Source organism: Symsagittifera roscoffensis, chromosome 5 (genome assembly GCF_963678635.1).
Source record: "Symsagittifera roscoffensis chromosome 5, txSymRosc1.1, whole genome shotgun sequence".
In the NCBI taxonomy this organism is placed as follows: Eukaryota; Metazoa; Xenacoelomorpha; order Acoela; family Convolutidae; genus Symsagittifera; species Symsagittifera roscoffensis.
Genome location: NC_087066.1, coordinates 7107534 through 7133603, shown reverse-complemented (window position 1 = coordinate 7133603; position 26070 = coordinate 7107534). Strand labels below are relative to the sequence as shown.

Here is a 26070-nt window from a genome sequence, read left to right as displayed (position 1 = left end):
CTTAGTTCATTGTTAAACTTTTAACGGTAAAAGTATTCAAAAAAAATTAATCAAAATTAAAATTAATTCGGAAGTCATTTTTCATTGGTTTTTGTTGAGTTTTTGATACCATCAAAACTAGGTAGAAAAAATTATAACCAAAATTGCAGACAAAACCGTTTGTAGAACATAGAGCCACTTTTAAGCCCTAGAGGTCATCAAAAGATCACATGGCCTGTTTTTTCGATTTTCCGAGCGTACGGCTTGTTTCAGAATATGCTGAATTCATCTTCTATAAAACGGAAGTAGGGGCACAAACTTTTTTTAATATATCACTTTTTAACTGCTTGAAAATGAGTCTGGTGCCCTGGTGAATGGAAAAAAGCTAAATTATTAGTTGCCGCTAAAGGCACAATTAAGGACACATCAATGCAATCGATGTGTTCATTTAGAGCTGCTATGATTTTTTCAATTCCAACAAACAAAACTTTTAAAAAACAATCATCTCTGCAAAGGGAACATTAGCTTTCTTGATTAATCAAACTTTTAAGTTCCAGTCAAAATTGAAACAATTAAATTTTAATCCATTTGACGCGAAAGAAGAATTTTTATCGTTTTTGTATTATCTGATGGTTGAAATGGTCGACTAAATTAAACACTTCAACTCGAGGCATGTATTTTATTCAAATACTGGTAAAACACATTGCTTAATAAGAAAACATAGAAAAATAATTACTTCAATTTTAAAATTACTTTAAAATCCACAAAGAAATGTAATAGAAATCAACAAAAAATATATTTAGTCTTAACTTATCTCAAAAACAAAAAATTAAAAATCATCAAAATTTATAAAAGGTAGTTTCAGAAAAAAGTCATAGATGTGTTTTTCACCTCTAATAAAACTGCATATTTTGATCGAAGTAATTAAATAAAACCGATAAAAGTAGGTTTTTGTTTGAAACATATATCAAAATGAACAATATAAATTTTACCCTGATTTATGAAACCTGTTTTTTTTTGGTAACCTAATTCAAAATTGAACAATCTCGCCTATTATTGAGGTCCGTTTCAGACTCTACCTCTCAGAGAAATTTCTAATCGCTGAGTACACGGCCTCTGTATGTCTTGCTATATATTTTCAGCCAAATAGATTCGTGCTCCTTTTTAGTCCGGTAGTGATCTTAATCCTATTCTTATTTCCTGGTCCTACCTAATAGAACGTTAGGAATAAAAAATGTGTTTTTGTGAATTTTTCTCTATCTCCTATAAAATCTGTATGACTTGTAAAAACAGTCAATGTTTACAATAAACATGATTGGTTTAGCATGGATTCAAAATTAAAAACTTACAATCAGAGAAAAAGCAGAAAACTCCAAACGGGTTGCCATTTAGAACGTTAAGTTTAGTTAATAAGCAAATTTAGAAATTAGATTAGTTTTTTTGGCAGTCTAGACTAACATGAACAATACCCATCGAACCTTGACCCTGACGTTGGTGAATTAGTTGCTGGGATAAGGAAGTGAAGAGGATAATTGGGTTACTGATTGGGGAACTCATTGGGGAAGCAGAGGGTTGGTGTATTGATTACTGGGGGAAAAATTGACGGGGATAATTATATAAATGATGAAGATATTTGGGTAACGGACTGCGGGGCATTTTTTTGTTAAACTTACCGCTAATTTGTCTTTTTTCTTCTAATTGACGGCTGACTTTGCATCTCATTGAACAAATACAGCAACAAAATTAATTATGAGGCGGAGTAATGATTTTCGCAGTGACAAAATATTGTGATTGAGGTTTACATTATCGAGGGTCTGCGTAAATTAATTTCGTGTCTCTTGCTGTGCGCTCTTCTTTTAAACTATCCGAAAACATGGTTTACCAAATGAAAAGTTCTTACCGTGGAAATTTTTTGCTAGTTAGTAAAAAAGTGGTTCAAAGTATAGTAAAAAGTTTACTGTTGTGAACTGATTTCCTCGTTTACAGGAACCTTTGATTTGTTTTTTTTTCACGAAATAGTTCACTTAGAGTCACCAGCGGATTTTTTTTGGGGGGGGGGGGGGTAGTTTTGAATCCCTGCCGAGCCAAAGGGTTCCCCATATGTACTGGGGATATCCATTTTTGACTGACGGACCCTAAAATTAATCTTAAGGCGCCTTGAAAATTTTCCAGATTGTTCAGAATTTCCTGTTTTTCAGAATTTGGCCAAAACAGGGTGTTTTTAGTGTTTTGGGAGAGCTCGAAAAATAAGTGCTTAGAATGCTATCAGGGGGGGGGGGGGGGGGGGTGGGTATTTTTAATTGAGTGGATCTTAAAAAAAACATCTTTTTAAATGAGATATCTGTTTTCATCTGCCCTTACAGAGAGAGTTGGATAAATTGTGACATTAAAAAGGTTGTTTTTTCTATTTAATTGGAAACTTTTGACCAAAAGTGTTTTTTTTTCCAGCCCGTGCTTTCCTTTCAAATTTATTAGTATTGACGCCCACTGCCTTTAAAAAAATTAAAGGCACCGCAAATAGATAGTTTTCTTCGAGACTAATCTTTTTTAGGCAGAATAGTCTTTACTTTAGTCTGAATCCAAAAAAAATCATAAGAAGTACGAAGCTAAAAACCTAAAGCAATGTTATGTATTATTTTTCACTTGTTTCCGGCAAAGCGTCCTGCTCCAAATTATCATTTCATACCTGAAGCGGAATTTAATTACTTTCTCTCTCTAATTACACGAAATAAAAAATTTGTTAACTAGACGAAAGAGTTGTTGACTAGCCAATACTAAGGTGTCTGAGCTATTTGGAAAAAAATGTATGCGTCAATGATTTAAAAAAAAATTTTTTAGGTTGCGCACTTTTCCTTAAAATACTCGGAACAGATTGACCTCAATTGATAGAAATAAATGTCAATATGCCCCTCTTGCAGTGGTTAACCTGTCAAAGTGAAATGTCATTACTTCCAAGAACCACAAGCGTGGAGAATTGACAAGCACATGAAAACTAATTGGTAGAAGTCTCTATTTTAAGACAAGTCTGCAGTTTAGAAAGGCCGGTTGCAAATTCAAATACGACTTGAATCGTAAATCTAACCATTATTAAACCTTCTTCGCCCTTTGGAATTACAAAAGCACTTAGGAATCTGTTTTCATGGGTCTGCTTATGCCACGTGTCCTTGTTGAAACCATCTATTTTAGAAAATCGAAAAAATGAGAAAAAAAATGTTACCGTTGTTCTTTGATGTCGTGTGTCAATAGATTTATTGGCATTTGCAAGCAACCAGATGGTAATCAAGCGTTTTCTTGCGTTCCTTTGATCGAAGTTTTAGTCGAGTACTCTCCTAAATTAGGCAAAAATAAAATAGCTGCTACGTGCATTGTGAAAAGTATGTTTTTGTTCCGACTTTCGTAACGAAAGTAACGGAATATTTGCTCGGGGTGGGTTTTTTCTTCAGACACATTTCGACTTTTCAACTAGCCTTTTTTGACGGAATTTTTTTATCATTCAAAAGATATTGTTGTTCTGAGCTTAAATTTGATAAAGATAATTTTTCTGTGATCGTTTTTCGTAAAGTTATGAGGGTTTAAGAATTGCAACTTTGGCCAATTTGGGACAAATAACGCGCGATATATTTCGCGCTAAAAAATCGAAAGCGGAGATAAAACCCTTCGTAGATATCGTTCCAAATTGGCTGAAGAAAGCTTATTTGCCATAATTGGTTTGTTACTAGGAGCGAAATCTATCACTTTGTACTTTTTATGACGTGAGGTGGGGGGGGGGGGGGGGGGGTAATTTTCACAAAAAATCTCAAATTAAAAAAAAATCCATGTTATTACTGCTCCATAGACCTTAAAAGGCAGTCGGAACATTCAGGGTTTCGCCCTGATACGAGCAGTTTTGTATATCTTAAGCGAATAATGCTAAAGGTAGACCAATTTTCATCTCTCAAAAATAAAGTGATTACAAGACTGCTCGTAACAGGGCAAAGCTTTGAATGCTCCGACTGCCTTTTGAGGTCTATGAAGCAGTAATAATATGAAAAAATTAAATGTAATAAAAATGGAATGAAATTTCTTTTAAACAATTTTTAAGATATTTTGTGGAAATCATCCCCCCACACACCGTTTTAGTTGAACTTTTAACTTTTCACTTTCCTACTCTCCCTCTTTTTCCCGTCCTTGCGTTTTTAGTTGTTGATTATTTTTCTGATAAGGGTTCTGTTTTTTTCCAGGGACGTGAAGGTGTGGTCTGGGTTCATAGTCATCAATTACGTGGCCAATTACGTCATCCCTACTGGCGCAGTGCTCTGGTGTTACTACAAGTTCGTCAAGTACATAGCCGTAAAGCAGAAGCAAAGTAAGCTGAACATCAGACCCCAACACTTAACATCTCCCATTGCAACAAATTCCAGACTGGCAAACGAAGCTACGAACGGAGAGCAGACGACGACGACTGCTGCGCTCCAGCCGAGTGCGTTGTCTGCACGAATTGCCGGCAACTCCAGTCGTGGCGTCGGCGGCACTGGTCGCACCAATCTGCAGCTGGAAGAGTCGAGAACAGTTGTCGTGATTGAGGAAGGTGAGACGATGGCTTAAACGTTTGAAGTGCCTCTAGCAGGCGCGGATCTATGATTTTCGCGGGAGGGGGGGGGGGGGGGGGAGGGGAGGGTTTTGCTGATGCGAAATTTGTCTAGAAAATCGAGCTTATTCTTCAGTTGACCTAATTGACTTTTCGAGCTTGGTCGGCAGGTTGATTTTTCAACTTTTAAGGTCGGTCGGTCTAAACTTGATGGGACGCATTTATCATATATGTTTTCTCTAGAGTCTCAAATGTTATACTTGTAGTTTGCATTTTCACAGAAAATTTTCGAATTTTGTTGTAAAACTTTTTGCAAAGTTTCTCGCATAGTTTTTTTGGCACTTTTTTGCAATGTTTTTTAAATGAAAAACACTTTTTAAAAATTTTTCGAAATCGCCGATTTGATCATCGGTTCACGCGTATCATCTTACAGTCAGCGCTAATAATTACTCACAAGCTGCTTTCACAAAAAATACTAGACGAGTTATTTGATATCGTGTTGAGATAATTATTTGATCACGTATAAGTTCAACCGTTAGCACTGTTTGAACTCGGCTCAAACCACTGAAAAACTAGACGTGTGCAAACCTTCGGTGCAACTTTTAACTTTTATGCTTCACCTCAATTTTTTTCTGCGGTGATCTAACTGTTCATCGGATAAAAAGACTTTTTGTCACTGATGGTAGAAAAATATGAAGGTTGGTTATTTATATCTCGACTGCCGTAAACTTTAATGGTTGAATGCATAATTCGTAAGCTATTTATGCAGATTTTTTTAAAGCAATAGAGATTATTTTGTCCCTAAATTCCCGGAGCTAGCTCTGTAGAGATTGACCTAAAACCGGAAAGAATCGTTGCAGCTTCACAGTTAGGCGATCCTAATTAGCACTAATATTAACTATTCTAAGAAATCCCCCGCAAGCAAAAGTTCTCCCACAATGTTCTGAAAGGGAAATAGTTTACCATCAGTTGGGAAATGACATCTTTTTATTGCTAATTTTATTCATAACATTTCTTTTTACAGCCCACGTGAATTTCCCCTGAGTCGAGAAAATAGGTATTCATAGACTCGAATCGAGTATCTAGATCAATTTTTAATGACTTTTTCGCCCTCATTTTAGGAAAACAAACAGATCTTTTCTTACTTCAGGGAGTTTTATGGCCATTCCAATAATTAAACTTGGAAAAAATGCCCTAAACAGCAAGGCTACGACAACACAATTTTGTTGAACGAAATCAAGAGTATTATTATCCTTATTAAAACAAATTTACATGGGCGCATTAAGGAAAAAAATTGCTTGGTGAAATTACATCTGCAACCTTGTAATTTATTACCAAAGAGTAGTAAAGGTCCGTGTTTTTCTGTAGTATTGACTCAACCTTAAGGAACAAAAATTGAGTCAGCTTGATGAACTGAAATGTGTTGCTTTGAACATTGCTTTGAACAGCAGACAAAAAATCATAATAAACTAGTCCTTCGTGAGCTTGATAAGCAACTCTCAATAAAAAATCAGTTTTTGCTTCAAGATCTTCATTGTTCCGAATTTCAAAGAAAGTGGCAGAAAATTTGTGCGCGGGTGTTTTTTTTCCAGACAAATTCAGCTTTTTACCTAGCAAATTTCGACGAATTTTTTTATTATTAGAAAAGTATTGTTGTTATTGAGCTTAAATTTAAAAAGTAAAAATTTAACTTATCTGTGTTCGTTTGTTTAAAAAAATAATGGGAATTTACGAGCGATATATTCTGTGCTTTTATTGATTAGGCGGAGATTAGCAATCGTTCCAAATTGAAATGAGGCATGTCGTTTAATCTATTTACTTATTTAATGTATGCAAAAAAATCACTTTTGCAAAACACTTCAATTGTATTTTGTATAGCGTGTAAGAGGAAAATTTTTAAAAAAACTCAAACATTTTTGATTTTTTTTCATTTGTTTAAAATAAAATTTGCTTCAAATTTAAAAAATTGACACTTTTCTATATACCTTAAAAGTCAGTCGGAACATTCAAAACTTCGCATTGATACAAGCAGTCCTATTAAAGGTTGTTTTAAAATTTTTTTCCTTAAGAGGGGAGATTGCAGAGACAAAACATACTGCTCCTATCAGGGCACCACTCTGAATGTTACGACTGCCCTTCAATGTCTTTGAAACATATTTTGAGAATGTCATCTAAAAAAATATTAAAATAATTTTTCAGCTGGAAAAAATTTACGAGCAGATTAGATAAACCCTTATGGGTTATCAGCACAAAAAATCTTGCGCGTTAATTCTCCAAATTTGGCATAATTGTCAACATTCAAACCAGCAAAACTTTTCGAAAACGTAATCCAGATGAACATGCATTTTTTTTAAAATTTGAGCTAAGGACATCAATTACTTTTGCTGGTATAAAAAATCGCGCAGAAAATGGCTAGTTAAAAAATTTGTCATGAAAAAGAAAAACTGACCTGAGCATAATTAAAATCCCAACAATAGTGAGTGCAAATTGCTTGCATCAAAATCCGAACAATAGTGAGTGCAAATTGCTTGCATCAATTCAATTTGAAGCTGTTTATTTTGCCGTATACAATATGATAGCACGAAATATCTTGCTTTTTAATTGTACCGTTTTAGCGTATTTGCCTCTATCCACACCCCCAAAACTTTCAGAAAAATGACCACGTTTTTTTTAACTTTTAAATCAAGATGAGGTATAACAAGTTCAAAAAAGTTAGGTTAAAAAGTCAATTGAAAAAAAAACACGCACAAATATTCCGTCATTAACTTCGAATGTTGGAACCACATTGCAGAAGTCCTCTGAAGCTAACGGGTTAGAAAATTGATTATTTGTTTAATTTTTCTTCCATTTATCCCCTTAAACGCTATAGATATGAATTTAACGTCTAGTTTTCTAATGAGAGGACTGTGTTTGCTTCAATTGATTTTGAACGATTTAATCTGATTCTTACGCGTGCTCTAAGAACACAATATATCGCGCGGTAATCATCCCAAGTTAGCCAAACTAGCAATTTTCAAACTGCCATATTTCAAAAAAAGTAATCGAAAGTAAGTGTTTTTGTTTGTAATTCAAATAACAAAACTTTTTAAATGGAATAGTTTTTTTGCAATGCTTAATTAAAACATTGAACATTGATTGAATGAAAAAAAACATCCGACACTAATTCAAAAAATCTTTACCGACTATTGGTAAATGTCTAGTTGAATGTTAACTCAATGTTATTGTGAACTTATGGATTCAACTGTTATGGTTGAATGCAAATTAGTTTTAAAAACTTAACTATAGTTTTCAATGAAGATAGATTCTAAAAAGTACTGATGAAACCAGTAAATAATTTTTAAAAAATGCCTTCTGTGCATCAATTTTTTTTGGGTACGCAGCCGTTGTTTATTTTAAAAACTTGTTACCTCCTTTTCAATTGACAGAATTTTTTTTCAATATTTCGTTTTTCTTCGCTCTCGAAGTTTTCTCTTTTAATTTCACAAAAATTGGTATTTGTTTTTTTTGTGTATTTTTTCCTTTATTTCGTCCAAATTTGCAAAAACCAAAATTCAAAAACACAATAAAAAATGCTCTAATCTGATTGCGTGAAATTGAACATATCGCTAAAGCATAGCTTCATCAACGCAATCAAACTATAACTTTTGCCCTTTTGAGAAGTTGTGGGGAAATAAGTAAAAAGATGTATCATTGCAATTGATGTAACAGCATTTGCAATTGATGTATCAGGAGACAAGGTAATTTTTTTAACCTTCAAAAATTCAATTAGTTAGTTTTACTAACTGAAAACTGATAAAAGCTAAAATTGAAATTGGATTAATTATTTATTTATAGCTGTTTCCTCGACAGAGAGTTAAAATACACAAAAGTTCCTTTTCGAAGCCGTTTGATTGCTCAATTTTCAGCTTTCTTTAGTCTCGCGATAAGTTCCTAATTGATCCTGAAGTCTTAGTAATGACTTAGAAAAAAAAAGCTTTTTTCATCATCTTTTCTCGTATTTTTATAATGGATGGTGTCTATCAAGTTTTCTCATTTTTTTAAAATACAATAGTGCCAATCAAAAGTTTCCGATGACAAAATGACCAATTTTAACTTGTTAAAACACTAATACCTCAAAAACAGTAAAACAAAGAATTATCATGAATTCACTACCAAATACATTTTTTGAAAAAAACTCTGAAAACGCGTTTTGATAGGTTTTGCGACGAAAAAGACTTATAGTTTGCTGCAGCGAAGAAAAATATGGGTCTTTTTTGGTCCCATATTATAGGCATAGAACAAAGGTCTGAGATTTTTTGAAACTCAATTTTTTTTGAAACTCAATTTTTTTTGAAACTCGGTGAAATAACACATGAACAGATTGATTTTCGGTGAAAAAACACAAAAACAGAAAAACGCGCGAAAAAAAATAGAAGATAATTGTGCGGGCGAAACACTGAAAAAAAAATTATTGAAGATTCTAAATTAAGTTTGAACGGTATACCAGCTCATAATTTTGACGTGTTCGGACAACTAGGAACAGGCAACAATTAGGAAATATCGGTTTTATGCTTTTTCAATAAAACTTTTTGAGCTTTTCAGATTAGCAGCAAACAATTTATTCAGGCACAAGAGACCATTTGTTTCCTCCCGCGACTTTTGCTCCCTTATGTGTTTGAGTGAGGTATCAAAGAAAACAGCTTTTAGCCCTGATTTGATTTCAAAGCTGAAGCTACAGAAAAAATTCTACTCTGTTGGGAAAATTTTTTAATGAACTAACTGAACTAATTTTTAATGAATTTACTTTTAAAACCTAACACCTGTTTTTGTTCATAATTCATACTAATTTTTCAGCAGTTTTTGGCAAAAAAACCAAACTTTTTCAGCATTTTTTAGGCGCTTTTTCAACCAAATGCAATCGCAGTTTGTATTCGATGTATGCCGGCTGGTTTGAGCTTTTGCAAGAATCGGAATCATCTTTTACCGAAAGAGATAAATTCAAGAGACAAAGTCGCCTCCAAAAAGGATGAAGAAAACTGATTCGAGAAAGTTAGCTTCTTAAGTGAGATTCTGTTAACAGATAATTTATTTTGTATTTTTTATTCGAAAAAAAAGAAGGAAGGAAATTATGACATATACGCTTCTTTTCCGTCTGATACCAATTTCCTTAAACAAACTTTAATTGATTCAGGGTGACTGAATATTCCATCATTTTTTTTTTTCAGATGTGGCTCATATGTCCAAAAGATATTTTAAGGAGTTTCTGTGACCTGGAACATTTTTTTGCTAATTAGATTGAAGTTTTGTTCAGTCTAATTTAACCCCAGGAGAGTGGAAACTTCTGATGTCGCTATTTGTTTTTCTATTTTTAGTTAATTTAAGAAGCGCCTTGTTTCAAGTTTCATCTCTCTCTTGCCTCTAAAAATGGCTAAAAAAAAAGAAAAAAAATGTGAAGAGTTCCTGCTTTCTATTTTTTGCAGTGATTACTATTCGCTTAGCTACCCAATCTCATCGAATTTGAAGCAAGATTTGAGCGGTTTGAGCGGTTTTTTAAGACGATTGAGCTCAAAATCTTGCTTCAAAATGAGCAGTTTGACTGTTTTTAAAATTTTACATAAGAATTCCCATAAGGGTAAAAATAGCCCATATGTGTTTTCTAGAACGGGGCAGACGAATGAACAAAGTCTCTGATGTTTCCGGTTCAGCGCCTGAACCAAGCCCCATGTCCCAGGCCCACGCGTCCGCTCCCGTCTTGAGACAGCAGAGTGCCTCGGGCGACTCCGTCTCCGTCAAGTCGTGCGCCATGTCCGAACACACGCCCGAGAAAAACAACAACAACAACATCAACAACAACAACATCAATAATAGTCAGATACCTCGGATCCTCCGAACTGCACCGGATGACGCTGAAAGCTCCGCCCAGGTGAGTTAATGACTCATTTCAGATATTCAATAACTTGAGTTCTTATATGTCAATTGGATTATTGGTCAATACTTTGAGTTCATCAGTTAATTGCAATACTTAGTTTTTTAGATGCCATATAGAAATGTTCCGAAAAAAAAAAACGATAAAGGACCACTACGAAAAAAATTATTTGGGTTAAAGCGTGCCCAAAAAAAAACATTCAAAAGTGCCAAAAAATAAGCAATTTCTAAAATGTGCCTGCGGTGCCAAAAGTGTCTTTAAGAGAGCTTCGGAAATCTATTTTTTCAACCTCGCTCAAACCATTGTACTTCTTCTAGTCATTTTAAATTTTAAATCATAACATTGAGTATGGTGTGAATCTACCCGACTATCAAATATCCACTCCAAAGTCTTGCTTTCTGTCAGTTCTACCTTCGGCTGATTGTACTTCTAATTTTTCAGCAACCGTTGCTGCAACCCAATGGCCACAGAGCCGCTTCACGAGCGCCGAGCGGCATCTTCTCCATCTCGAACAATCGCAACTGCCCTGGATCTGCAACCCAGAAATGCACCTCTTTCCTGTCCAAGGACAAGTTCCTCCAGAGATACGCGATCACTCTGGCCATAACAGTGTTCGTGTGCTACACTCCATTCTACAACTACCAGCTCATGTCCACCATCAGTGACATATTCTTCAATGGACAGGGACTGCTCAAGTCCATACATTTCAGACCATTCCTGCCCTACTTTGCAAGTGTGGCCTTCTTCCTGCTAAATCTCAATGCTGTCGTCAACCCAATCATATTTATTCTGCTGAAGCACAGGTCCAAAAAATGGGTAAGTTTAGCCATTACTTGAGCAAATCATTGTCTTTTTTTATTCCGCCCTTTTATTAAAACAACGGTCAGTAGTTAACCTCAATATTTTTTTAACGGCGCCAATAAGTAAAAATTTGACGTGTGCCGAAAAGTTGGTTTGAGGAAATTCTTTAAAAAAAGGTCCAAAGGTCAAAACAATTTTAAAAAAGGTCCAAAGTGACATTTTTGGCTCAAATTTTTTGGCTGATTTTTTTGCTTAATTAAAATTTTTTTGCGGCCTGAAGAATTCTGTCTCAATTTTTGATTTCTCTTTCTGAGTTGTACATATAAGTAAAAATGGAGCATTTGCTTAGGTTAAATCTGACTCGGAGCGAAGCTGCGGTGGACCCGAGATCGTCTCCCACGTCTCGGTCGACAATCTGAACAGCCGACTGCATTTACAGTCTACCTTCTCGACATCCAATCAGCATCTGGCATTGGGACCCTCGGTTTCACTACACTCAATCGTACGAGACGTAGGCAGTGACCCGGACTTACCTGGGAGTCATCAGTCAGTTGTTTAGTAGGCTAAGAATTCAATCGACCTATTGATGCTGCTAGTATCAGCAATGATATCCTCACCCTTAAACATGGTAGAATCAACTGCCATTGTGCTGCAAATCATCATTAAGAGTATTTTTTTTTAAAAACGATTCCAAATTAAGAGTGCTATAAGCTCAAAAAATGGAACAATGAATAATTTTAATTTTTGTCACTCAATGTTGCTAAATTTAGTTCTAACTTTAGTTTTAAGCTTAATTTCAACAAGGTCTTGATTATTATGCAGAACTTTTTTTCGATATATCAGGACTTTCAATTGCAATGTGTTTAGGTTTTAATCTCCATTTTGCTTTAACAAATCAGTGTTCTAGCAAGAACATTTATCAATTTTAACAATTTAATCAATCGAAGCATTTTTGTCGCAAGTATTCCCAGATAAAAATCGTTACCCCTCCTCTCGGACGAAACCGAATAAAAACTACCGCATTTCCATAAAAACATTTTGTTTACTTAATTGGTTTTCTCCGCCTTGAAGCTTTGGGCAAAAATCAACAACAGACAAACAAGGTCTTTTTATTTGTCGTCTGCTGTTTGCTTGAAGTGAGCTATTTTTCCATAGGCTCTGCTTCCGGCTCACGTGGTCCAATGAAAACAATTTTCCATCTAGTTTATCGAGATGGAGCAAAATTATTGTCAAAACGATAACTTCCGCTAATGAGAAGAAGAAAAAGATCACTAAGGAGCTTGGAGGTATGAAAAGAATATGCTAATTCCTGAAAAAATTCTCAAATATCATTGTAAAAAAAAAATTGACTGAACATTTCTAAAAATACCACAAAAAGTAAAAATTACTGTAGGACGTGGCAAAATAGTTTCCAAAACAGTTTTTTTTTCCACAAAAGGAAGTAATATAGTTTTCAATTATTTTTAAAATAACAAAAAGGGAGGGTTAGAGGGAAAGCTTCTGCAATGGAAGCTTCTAGCTCTAATTATCTAACCACATTGTAGTATACAGTACCTGTATATTGATATTACCATGAATATAGTTCCAGGATACGCTGTGCTTATTTATAAAACTTTTGCTATTCCAGCTGCGAATATTTTGATATCTCAATTCGTGATATTCGATTTGCATTTCGTAATTACTTGTTCAAAACCAACAGCTGTTAAATGTACCTTGAATAGTGCAATATTTTTGCTCAAAAAAAAGATATTTAATCAGAGACGATGTGAATTATTGTGTTTAAATAGCTTCGATGTTTTAATCAGGGGCGGATCTAGTTTTTTTTAAGTTACGCTCGGGGGGATGGTGTTTTAATATACTCTTGGTTATTAAATTATTAAAGTTTTGGTAAAATAAATCTAAAATTGTTAATTTTGACCAAATTTTTTTTTTCGTTTTGGACGGGCATTCTCCCTCCAAAACTAGAATATACTGTTGTCAAGTACGCTTTTTGAAAAAAAGAGCCAAAAGTAATCAAAATTCTGAAAAAAGTGAGGAGAGTGCTGAAATACTTCCAAAAAAGACACCCTTCGAAATATCAAAGAATGTCCCTTCCCAACCCCCGCCCCCCAAATCCGCCCCTGCTCTTGAATGTTAATATAAAACATGTTACCTCCTCTCCTGTTGTGCATATCTCAAGATTAAATAGTTAAATTTTACCGTAAATTTTTTTTTACTTTGTCAAGCTTACACATGAGAACGAAAACTGAATTTAGCAAAATCGTATCGGTTTATTTACTTCAAAAGTTGGAACATCTCAACAAAACAGCGTTTTAAAGTCTATCAAGAACTGTTTGCTTTAAAAATGGAAATTTGAGATAAAAAAAAAATTTCAAACAATTTTTGAGGTTTTTTTGATAATCATCCCGTACACGCTACGTAAATTACAAAGTGATATATTTCGCAAATAGCAAAGTGTTACTCAGATCAAATAGCATGCCTCACTTCAATTCGGAACAATTAATAAAATGGGTTAAATTTCCTCTCACGAGTTTTTAGCATGAACTATATCGCGCGTTAATTACCCCAAATTGTTAATCTTTAAACCCCTATACCTTGACAAAAAAAATCACAGTTGAAATATGTTCTGAAATTTGAGCTCAGGAAAAAATTTAAGTTCAATTTATTTTGTCAAAAATTGTTAGTTAAAAAGATAAATAGAAAAAAAACAACGCCGAGCACAAATTTTCCATCATTCTTTTTTCGAAAATAGTCGAAACAAAAACACTGTTATTTGCAAAAACTTTTTGCCACAGCCGTCTCGACAATGATGAGATAATTTAGTACATGTTGATTAATTCTATCAAAACAGCACTACGCAGGGACTTGCTTTTGTTTTGTTATTCCTATTAACAATACAAAAAATATCAACGTCTGTTTTCTTGTTTTCATAGTCTGTTTTGAGGGTTTAATTAATTTTATCAAAACAGCTCTACGCCGGGCAAAATATCAATACATGTAGATTTTTTTGTTTTTTCACCCTATTAACCTTCTTGCAAGTTAGTTTAATTTGTTGCAGAAAAGTCAGGCCGACAATTTTATTTCAAAATGAATAAATGACTTTTGAAACTGTTTTGAAAACCAATTTTTCAGACCAGTTTTGGGTTTCAAGATTGTCTGAAAAAAACAAAATTACATGAAAAATCATTCTAAAATGGAATGATTAATATTTTTACATTATTATGTCGGTCTGATTTTTTTTAGGCTCGCAATAAAAGCCTACTTCATCAAATTACTATGATGAGATGATCTGTATATACTGAAGTTACCCGACAAGACCATCAAAGGGTTTGAATCGTTATATCATAGGTTGTCCTTCGTTTTTTTTGGATTTTAGTAATTGTTTAGAGAAGACGCCCACAACTCTCGTACAATAAATTTTGTCCTCATCCGCCCAGAACAAAACAAAACAAATAGCAACAAAACTTGAATCAAATAGAAAAAACTATTAAAAAAGATTTGTAAAAGAATTTTTAAAGAATGTTTATTCTTCCAAAATTAACAAATTGGAAAAAATTTGTCCTACTTGCACAGCAGCCGACTGTTGTTAATTTTAACATATAATTTAGTCTTGCGCTTCGAAATTTTGCTTGTTCTCAAAACATCGATCAGACTTTTTGGCTTTTGTGCAATTTTTTTTTCTCGATATTTTGCCAAAATTGGATTGGATAATTAAAGAGCTTATATTTTCTGTTTTTCTTATTGGTCTCTAGATTGTAACAAAACTGCTTGTACAAAACCCTGAATGTTCCGACTGCCTTTTAAGGTCTATGAAGCAATTCAATTTCTAAAAACTGAAGAAATTTTTCAAAATTTTTTTTCTTTAATAACAAAATGACGGATTTTGCTCCTGGTAACGTAGCAATTATGAAAACTTGATTGCATCATTCAGGTTAGAAAAATTTCTAAGCTGGATTAAATTTTCGCCAAGCATTAATAACGCGAAAAAACTTTCGCTTTAAATGGCCATTTTATCACTATTTAAAACCCAGTTTAACATTAAATAATCACAGGTGAAATATTTTTATTAAAATTTGAGCTCGGTTCAACAATACCTTTTCACTAGTAAAAAAAAATTTCAAATTATGCTAGTTGAAAAATCGATATTTGTCTGGATAAAAAACCTTTCCGAGCACATATTTTGAATCGCTCTTTTTGACAGTCAAATGAACTTAGTAGCTTGTATCGTGGCCAACTCTGAGTATTTCGAATGTCCTATATTTTGTCTCGAATATCTTTTGAAACCAAAATGTTCGCAAATTATGAACTTAAGGCTGATTTTAACAAATTTTAAGCTTTAGAAGTTGAGTCTTATATGAAATAACAAGGGTTAAAGAGCTTGTTTCACTTCACAGTAGAACTATGGACTACACAAAATTTAATTATTGCCTCCATCAGCTGAGTTATCAAAATCAGTAGGATTGAACTAATAACATTCGCTTCCTGGTTCATAAACATCAACTCCATTCACATCGTAAACATCAAATTACAAGGTGGGTGGTACTTCAGGTGCATTGAAGTTATCTTCATATCCATATTTTGTAGTGGTGACGTCACATTTGAACAAATTACAGCAGCTAAAAGATATCGTAAAAGAAACATTTATGCACTTTAATTGATGTCCATCGAGCGCACTTCAAGAAATTTTTGCTGAAAACAATCTTGCGTCGGTCTCCAATATTATGAACGGGATCCAGGGATACACATGATCAAAAAACTGAGAAGCGCAATCCAAGTTGACATCGAATCCACCAATGCACTTGACAATACGAGGTTTTTTGTTATTTTTTCTCTGATCATCGAATTAAGCCTTTTGTAAAACGTGGTAGCAAGTTTGCCCATGCCTCCCATGCACCCATGCACGAAATAACAAGAGGTGTGAATGAAGTATGTTACACGCGGCTCATAATTTATCTTTCTTCCACTTCGTGCTTCCTGTACATATTGGTAGAGTACCAGAAGGATGATTTGGCGCAAGGGTTGCACACTATTACATCGAAGAATGCCTTCTCAAATCTGCTTCCCCAGATTCCCTTGATTGAAATATCAAGCTGCCCTCCATCGCCCTTTATTTATGTTCTCAAAGCTAAAAACTCGCCTGATTATTGCTCGCTTTTATGTCTCTCACTTCATTATGCCGAGTAGCTGGGAAACCTCCAGTAGGACAAGACAAGCACGATTCAACTGAGAACGTTTTTTTATAAATACAGACAGAAGGAACATCTTTCAGCAGCCACGTTTAACGCAAGCACAGTACATCCCGAAAAAGCTGCTTTTCTCAGGCAAAAACCATGTTTTTCTAACGGCAACGTTGTGAGCCAGTTTGACGCGACTCTTTCGGTAGCCAGTTCAAATGATCTGGAGTATGGAGTACTGACAAGCGATTGCAACACAACAGCTTTCTTTCTTTCCGCCCGCTGTTCGATCTTCTTCTATATTTCAGAAGATGCTCGTTTCTGCCTACTTGCAATTCCGTGTAAATCGGTATCGCCTGACAAAAGTTTTCCAACAAGAGGTTTACAGATTCTCTCGGACTCTTTTAATTTCTGAGCGGCGTTTGTTTCTGGTTTGATGAACCACCCAGTCTTACTGGAAGCTCTAGCACAGATCTTTCAATGTCTCTTGGTGATACTCTACCAGTCAGCTTTGGCAAAAGTTTCGTTCGAATTTTGCTTTCGAGTTTGATGAGACTACCTTTAACTTCATTTTGGCTACAGTCGATCATTCTCGTTATATATTTCCCTTTCCCAATGAAACTATGCGGAAAAGCTGCAAAAGCACAGTGTGGCTGCGTTTCACCTATGTCAGATGAACTTTCAAGTTCACTTATTCATCTGTCTGGTTTTTCCACGAATTCACGTTTAACAATAACGAAAGTCCACGAATTCACGTTTAACAATAAGCTTAGTCTCGGAAGCATACGGAAGTATCCATAATTCGGTTTGAATTCTTTCAACGCTTCCCACCATGACTTCAATTGTTCAAGTTTTCCACCTGCAGCTGAGTCATTGCAATAACCAAGTTGCTTATCAAGGTGACGGAGTTGTTTAATGAGAGGTAACAGAGTTATACCATGCTTTGTCATACCTTCAGGCCCGCCCTGTGTAGTACCTCCTCGCGACAAAAGCACTTCTCCGACTATTTATATGTTTGTAGTCATACTGTAAAGATTGTTGAGAAACGAAGCCTTAGCTGGACATTCAACATACAAGTTCACCAAATCAAACTGTCTGTTGAGCTCATTAAATGAACTGCTAGCATCAACCAGCAGCTTTCTTTGACGTGAGAGCTGAATTAGCTGCCTCACAAGACGCCCCTTGGCCAGCACACAGTTGGGACGTACCAGCTGCACTGAGCAGATCAGACGAGATGGTACGAAGTATGCTCTTGGGAATTATTCTGCGTGCATCTTCTCCGATGCCAATTTGTCTGACACCTGGATTATGTCCAAAACACTTAGACGAGAAGAGGTTAATGCTTGCAATCCCCGAGGATATGTTATCGCAGTAGCTAGTTGAGGAGATGTCATGGCCAATGCTTCACACAAAGAAACAGAATTTTCACCAAATGCCGTGCATAAAGGTTCCCAAAGCAAAGCATCGGCACCAGAAGGTCCTGGTTCTCGACATGTGTTCAGGGCACACTGGCGAAGGCAATCAGAGTTTAAACTAACAAAGATAATAGGATGGAAAGCTGTGTATGACAAGCCTTGCTTCAGTACTAAGACTGCTGATTTGGAGAATTTATGAAACGCTGGGTGTTTATCTTTCAATGTTTCGCGAACAGATAGTTTCACGGTGTATTCACATCCAATTTTATCAGCTTTTTTTTCTTCTTTTCAGAATCCCAGCTCTTCTTTCCGCCTTTGCTACAATTGGCTAATGCATCGCGTTTTAGGTAAAAATTTTAAGGAATTTTAAAATTTTAAAAAATTTTAAAAATATGTTTGCTTAAAAATGTTTCAGGAAAAATAACAATAGTTCTGAAATTGCTGGACAGAAATCTTATTTTTTATGAAGAATTTCAAAAATTAAATTAGTTAGGAGAACTTGAAATCAATATCGCATCAGTTAATTCAGGTCCAGTGAAGACTTTCTGAATTTTTGAGTTTTGTGAATTTTTTGATGAATTTTTTATCAAGTCCTATCAGTTTTTGAACAAGTTTTTGAACACTTTGTGAACAAAAAAAAATGAGGGAAAGAATTAAACATACTCCCAATGAATCGGCGCACAGACAGTAGGGCCAAAAACAATTCAGCCAAATTAAAATTTGGTCATGTCAGCCAAAAATACACAGACAACTCTGTCGCATACTCCTGTTTTCGCAAGCTAGCAACACCTTGGGGCGACTGCAGTGGTCACTATTAAATATTGTAAGAAAGATATTCTATTTTTTTGCTAAACTTTTTTGGCTCTTAATTAATTATTGGCTGAATTGTCTGTAGATCAATTGTCGGAAAATTTTGGTTGACAGTCTGTCTGTATTTCATATAGGCTGAATTTTCTTTGGCCGAATTGTCTGGACGCGCAATGAATTCATTAAAAACATAGCCAATCGATAATTGGCCAAGACGAACTGAACGAGTTTATTCTAAACATAACTGGAAAATCTTTGATCTAATTGTGGAATCTGACGTAATAATTGTGCTCGGATAATTTTTTTCTTCGGACAACCCATTAGTTGGACTTCTTAGTTAACTGTTTTTGACAAAATTTTTTATCGTATTTTAAAGATTTTGATGCACTAATCTCAATTTCGGAAAATATTTAATCTTATGAAGTAAAATCTGTAGGATAAATCAAGGGTGTGAAAGTTCTTAACTTGGCCAGTGTGAATTGAGGCACGCCAGTTGATCCAAATCATGTGTTAACAGATGCGAAATGAATCATTCTGTGCTTTATAAAAGACTTGGCCGGTATTAGAGGTGGGGGTCTATTTTTTTTCAAAAGGATTCTTACAGACTGATAGATTTGAAATTGGTGGCCTTGAATTTTCAAATTTTCAATGTACGAGTTCGACCGTCAACGGTTACCATATTTCACGTGCTCCGAAAAAAGTAACCTTCTATGCCTCAAAAATGAAAAAAAAAAAAATTGGTTGGACTAGACACACCATAACCCCAGCTAGATGCTTGAGGGCGAAGTTAAAAGAACCAAATTTACTTCTCAGTGTCAAACTGCCGATCAAATTGTTTGACTAATAGTCACATTACGCAAAGTAATTTAAGATAGACCAGAATATTTCCACAGGAAACCCTTAGCAAATCCGTTGTTCGGTTTTTTTTCTAATTGTTCCAAAAAAAGAAAACTAATCATGATAATTCAGGATGCGTAGAAAGTTTAAAATATCCAAAGGAGTCTCCTCTTCTTCTTCGGAGGGAAACTTCCTGAACTGAGCGGAGCTCAAATTCTCTTTAAAAATGAAAAAAATGGACAAAATTTCAGTTAAATAATGGTTTTTTTCTGCTGAAATACATTTAATTTTCGGCCGTTCACTGCAATGGCTTCCAAAAAATTTCTTCCCTCGGGTAAACGTGAGGTGGAAAAAATTTTTCTCAAGGACCAAATATCACAGAAGCCTTTTTCTCGATTAAAAATGCGAACCGTAACAGACATTTCGTAATTTTTAAAAAAAATTTAAGTGCCAAAAACTACAATCATAAAATCGGATGAAATTCTATTCTCAAGCACATTTTTGAGGATTAAAACTTTTTCACAACCCTGAAAAAAGATGAAAGGAAAAATTGAATTAAAAATGACTCAGCGTTTAGCTGATTTTGATGAAAACTATAAGTTACTTTTCCAACAGAAAACAAAATGTTTTAAAACATTTCAAAATTATGAATATTAAGAAGAATTTTTTTCAAGCTGTATAGCAGGTAAAATCTATGGGTGCCGGACATCAAGCCGATGGGACTTCAAGCCGAATTGTAAACTAACGGACTTCAAGCCAAAAGTTTTTTCATTAAGTCATGAATTACGATCAATTTGAATTTTTTTCGACCTTCTCAATTTCATGATCTTTCTCTAGTAGTTATTGACGTTTTCGAGAAACTTAAGCCTCAAAATGATGTTTAGGAGAGTTGAAAAACAAAACACGGTTGAAGATAGTTTTCTTGTTTATAATTTATACTAATGAAAAACCGGCTGATATTATTAACGGATGCCATTCTTAAGTGATCCATTGTCATGAATATTGCTTATTATGGACTAAATTTGACTCAATTTTTAAAAAGCAACGTTTTACAGATGAAAAAATAGTGAATTGAGGTAGTTCTAAAGTTTGAAATTCGGCCTGAATTCCCTTCGGCTTGAAGTCTTGTCGGCTTGTTGTCCTAGACCCAAAATCTATCTATCAAAGTTAGATAAAGAACGCGTTACGTCTTTCATTTTTTGAGTTTTGAAAAATAGCAGCAAATTGTTTAAAAATGAGCTCATTGCCAGAATTCCTCTGAGATTTTACAAGGAACAAATTCGATAATTCATTTATTTCATGAGCTCAGTCCAATTTTTATAATGTACAAGTTGTTAGGTTTTTAAAATTGTTTCAAGAAATCGGTTTTGCAGTTTTTCATGACCTTAGAACAATAAGTTTTGCATGTATGATCTAGATTCGATCAAAACATCATCTAATCATGTAGAAAAATTTGTCAACCGATAGATGCAAAGGGTTACTGAACAATTTTAGCAACAAAAACATTAGGCTTTTAGTATAGTGGCACTTAGCTTTTTTAAAATTAAGCACTTAGCATTTTATATATTAGACATTTAGCATGGTGATGAGGTATTCACTTTGAAATCGTCAGATCGTGTATTCGATAACATGCCATGGCAAGGATAGTGTTTGAATAGCATTTATAATATTAGGCACTTCGCATAGTGGTAAGGTGTTGACTTTAAATCGTCAGATCGTGTATTCGATCCCATGTCATGACAATGATATTGTGTGAATAGCATTTTTAATATTAGGCACTTAGCGTTTTTAATCTTAGGCATTTAGCATAGTGGTAAGGTGTTCCCTTTGAACTCGTCAGATCTTGTATTCTTGCATGCCATGGTAATGATAGTGTGTGAATACGAGCTCTCACTTGACCGCAAGCCTCAGGTCTACTAAAGCCTGACCGGTTGCAATAGTGGTACCAAATGAAACTTCTAGACGCAAAAAAAGTTCTGGACTGTCTGGAATGTGAGGAGATAATACAAATGGACTATCCTCGACAGGACTGTTAAGGCCTACTGATAGCTCCTCTGCGATTCGCAGGAGCCACATTAATAAATATGCTGTACTTCTAATTTTTCATAATAAGATAATAGTTTTCTGCTCGTCCTATTTTTACAGACATCTTATAGCAATCTCACTTAATTTTTTCGATGGAGCTATATAGTTTGTTCTATTAACGCTTAATCACTGGATTAATTGGGCTCAGAAAACAGTCGAATTTGAATAAGGGCAAGCAATTGTGTCTTTTTTGAACTTAAGTAAATGCAAAATAAATCACACTGTATTTATATTGCGGTAAAGATCTTCATAAAAACTTGGGGGGCACTTAGCATTGGGGGCACTTAGCTGGGGGCACTTAGCATAGTGGTAAGGCGTTCACTTTAGAATAGTCAGATCGTGTAAACGATCCCATGCCATGGCAATGATAGTGTGTGAGGACGAGCTCTCACTTGACCTCTAGCTTCAGGTCTACCACAACCTGACCAAATTTGGGTGGAAAAGTGGTACCACGTGAAAATTCTAGACGCACAAAAACGGCCTTGAGTCGCAAAAAAGAGCTTCGCTCAACAAAATAACACAGTCTGGAATGTGGGGAGATAATAGAAATGGACTATCCTCGACAGGACTGTTAAGGCCTACTGATAGCTCCTCTGCGATTCGCAGGAACTACAATTATTATTATTATTATAAAAAGGAGAATATGTTTACTTTGATTTTTTTAAATTTCGAATCGTTTTGTGCAATCATGCCCTCTAGACATATTTGGATTACGATGGTTTCTATAAAGAATGGATACGTTTCAATAAACATAGGGGCCCAAAAACCTGCCAACTTTTCTCTGAGTTATTTCCTAAAATCTGAGGTATTGTATACTTCCATCGACTTTAAAATGCCTATCACAAATGCCTTTTAAAAATCAATGGACGTATAAATCAGTGTTTGGAAGGAATTGTTTGATAGGAATATGAACAAAGTTTTTTTTCGCAGAACTAATTTATATCACAAAACAGGGAAAATCTTAAAGATCAAATGGGACCACGGTGTATATTACACTTTTTTCTCTTGAAGCAAAATTTTACTCTTCGGTTTTTTTGACGACTGAAACAATCAATAAATTCGTATGATCTGTTGAAATACACGCTCCTATAACCAGACATTGTCTAAAAACACGATCCATGCCATTAATGGCCACATAATTTGTATAACGACTGTGGTTCAATTCGTTCACACAACTCTTTTTTTTCTTCACTCCTACGCCAAACTATCGTAAAATTTTCGGTTGTCAATTCCTCATTTTTATTGATTCCATCTGTTTTTTTTCGTGCTAAGCATAGATTCAACCTGGGACAAGTCTCGGCCTTAACCTGTTCAACCTCGGTTCAAATTTATAGAGTATTAGTTAATAAAAAGTGTATTTTTTTCTTCGTTGAATCAAAAGTCTCTTACCTGTAAACAGGACAGTTTGCTTTTTTATACTGTCCACATCTAGCCTGAAAACAATCAGACTACGAGTATTTTGCAAATTGGTTCATTTATCTATCGAGTTAGTGACACTAAGTTTTATTGAGCGTAACTGATATGGATTTCCAAGAAAATTGAAGTGTTAGGTAGAGCTTAACTGATATGGATTTCCAAGAAACTTGTAGAGATTTGTTAATAGAGAACTATTGAGCGTACTTGATATAGAATTCCATGAAATTCGAAGTGTTAGGTTAATTGATTCTGTAAATTTTACTTTTAATGAGCACTTCAGATTTTCAGCTTTTCAAGGTCATGAAAAAAAAGTTAAGATAAAATTTCAGCCACAAAAAGTAGATACAATTTTTTAGGATCTTAAAATTTGATACCTTCCGTAATGGGTTCAGTTTTAAGAAGAGAACTAATTTGGCTCTCGTAAAATGCTGATTGTTGAAATCTTATAAGATTTTGAAGTTCAGATAATTATGGAAAACTGTTTTCCAGTATGAGTTAAGACTGGAGTGTATAACTCATAGAGTAATTTCGGATAGGGTACACCGTCTGCTCGTCACGCTATCTTATTTTCGGCCGGATAGATTCGTGCAACTTCTTAGTCTAATACCGATCCTAATCTTACTCTTATACTATCTAGTCTCAGGTTGTTTAACTAGTCTCTGCTAGGCTCAATAGATCTAGGGTATACTGGTTTATTGCGGCTGCTGAAGTGCTCGGGAGAGTCCAACTAATTTCTAAGTTAAATTCAAATCTCTCTGGTGCTGAAATTACAAGTAACTTCAGCACTTACAAATAAGTGGGTTGTTAGTTAGATGGATCATGATTGGTTAATATTAAATACTTTACATTGGTAAAACATTTAATTTATCCAATCATAAAATATAGTTTAGATCAGGTTCCACCCATCCGGGTTTTACAGAGTTTTTTAGAACAGTTCTTCTGTAATTCAAGGATGGATGATGGACGTTGGTATTTGGCGAACATCATAATTTTCTTCCGCTTCTTCTTGTGACAACGACAAATCAATTCTGATTTCAGAATGGTTGGCTATGTCAGGTTTTTCTGTTCTTCGGGGAGAACTTCTTTTGTGTCTGATCTAGCTTGGGAATGGCGTGGAGATTGTGCGTGGAGGGGATGCCTGGTTACTCGGATCTGTACGTATACTTGAACATCGAGGTGGTCATTGGTCTAGTTCAATGAAGTCCTTTTCTGCGAAGTCAAGTCGTACTCTAAATCCTTTGAGTTGTGATTGTGAGCGGCATATCGATTGTAGTTGGTCATTCTCTCTCGAGTGTAGTGGGGTCGTCTTGTCTTTTGATGTTCGTCCTTGGTGTTGTATTCTGATCTATATATTGCATCATGTGATTTTACATTTTATAAAACTTTTATTAGTTTAATATTTTTTAATAATGATTTTAGTTAGTTGTTTTCACAAAAGCTTTTTGTTTTAGTTCGGTTATTTTGAAGAGTTACTCACCCTTGAGTAGCTCTTATTAAAAATAAAGGTGTGGTCACAAAGCGTGGATGTAGCACGGTGGGTTAGGCCGGCTATAGAGCATGCTCAGGACGTCCTTCCTGGTGGGTTAGGCCAGGTGTGGGAGTATGATTTCATGCGGTTTTTGTGAGGGGTCCTGTTATGTGACAACGTTTTATGTTGGGTTTGTTGTGGTTTTACTTGTGTCTTGTTGGTTATGTACTTTTTTCAAAAAGCAAATTGTTTGTGGTATGGGTTTGTCTTTCGACTTTTTTGTGTTTTATTATCTCTTTCTAAGACTTTGTAATAGTCTTCAAAAGAATAAATTATCCAGTTTTAAACTGGGTTAATCCGGTTTGGGTACCGTTGGTTTCCTTTTCTTAGTCATGCTGTTATTCTATGATTTGTGGTATTTAGTAAGCTGCGTTGGTTAGTTTTGTTTAGTATATGATTCCTTTCCAACCGGGTTAAAGGAAAGTTTGAAACATGTTATTGTATGTTAGAGTTGTTGAGTGTGAAAACTTGAAACTGAAATTCATTATTTTAAACAATTCTTCGTGGGCGAGCTGTGCGAGTGTGGATAGAATTTCTGTGCGAATGAATGAAAATATCAAAAGGTTAGTACTGCAATTGCATTTTATTAATTTACTGCATAGAATTTGGAAATTTACTGCTAGTTATGGGGGAATTTTAAGATACAAATTTTCATTATAATTAGATTTACTGCTTTTGGGGGGAAAATTTTATAAATTAATTTACTGCATTGGTATTATATTTATTTAATTGTTGGTGCAAAAGTTTAATAGGGTCTTAAACAGTTTTGAAGAAGTTTGCTATTTTTTATTTGTCTTTTGTGAATTTTTCAGATGATCTAGGATGAAGGCTAAAAATCTAAAGAAAACATGAATAAAGAATGGTGAGTTTTTAATACTCTAATTAGTTAGTAATATTTACTTAATTCATACTTACCTGTTAGTCGTCGGGGAAAAAACCGTGGGGGAAGATGTCGTGAATTAGTTCTGAAGTTGTTAGTAGTTTAGCTAGAATGCGGATGATATTTTTAGTCTGAAGCAGTGGCCAAAGCAATTGAAGTGCCTTAATAGTGGTTAGTTCTTCAGTGCCTACTGCAAACTCATAAGGTGTGTTTTGGATTAAGTTATATAATTTGTGGTTAAATTTAGTGTTGTGGATGAATTCTAAAATTGGGATTTCTATAGGTTGTACAAACTCGTGCGGGATAAGGAGGGGTCGGGATTCTTCGGCGTTGAAGGTCTTGGTGATGGGGCAGAAAATGTACATTTGGGTTATGGGGTCATAATTACGAAGAATACCATGGAGGTTAGTGTCTTTAATACAATATGTGAAATTTAGGAAATACGGTGAAGTGTATTTTGAATTGATGAATTGGAAACGATGGTGTGGTTGTCTAGAGGGTGTGTGGAGGTCAAAGTGATTTTGGATGAAACGATAGTAACTGTATGTATGTGTTTGTTTAGTTCGCAACATAATATCGTGTGAGCAGTGTAAATCTCTTTCGTGTGGTGCAAGGAAATGAAAGGTTAGTGAAAAGATTTGGAAGCGTTCTTTAAAACTTTCGTATGCTTGTGTGT

The 26070-nt window shown here is 34.8% G+C and overlaps 2 protein-coding genes across 4 annotated transcripts in view; one reads left to right on the top strand and one right to left on the bottom strand.

Annotated features, from left to right (window-relative positions):
* Nucleotides 1-12115, top strand: part of LOC134846581 (uncharacterized) — a 40147-nt gene extending 28032 nt beyond the window's left edge. The window contains exons 2-5 of the mRNA XM_063863965.1: nucleotides 4200-4546; nucleotides 10186-10448; nucleotides 10893-11267; nucleotides 11602-12115. Coding sequence (XP_063720035.1) covers nucleotides 4200-4546; nucleotides 10186-10448; nucleotides 10893-11267; nucleotides 11602-11811 — 1195 coding nt within the window. The 3' untranslated portion in view covers nucleotides 11812-12115. The remainder of the gene's footprint in view (nucleotides 1-4199; nucleotides 4547-10185; nucleotides 10449-10892; nucleotides 11268-11601) is intronic.
* Nucleotides 1-26070, bottom strand: part of LOC134845584 (uncharacterized) — a 482353-nt gene that overhangs the window by 131550 nt on the left and 324733 nt on the right. The gene's annotated exons all lie outside the window — the stretch shown is intronic.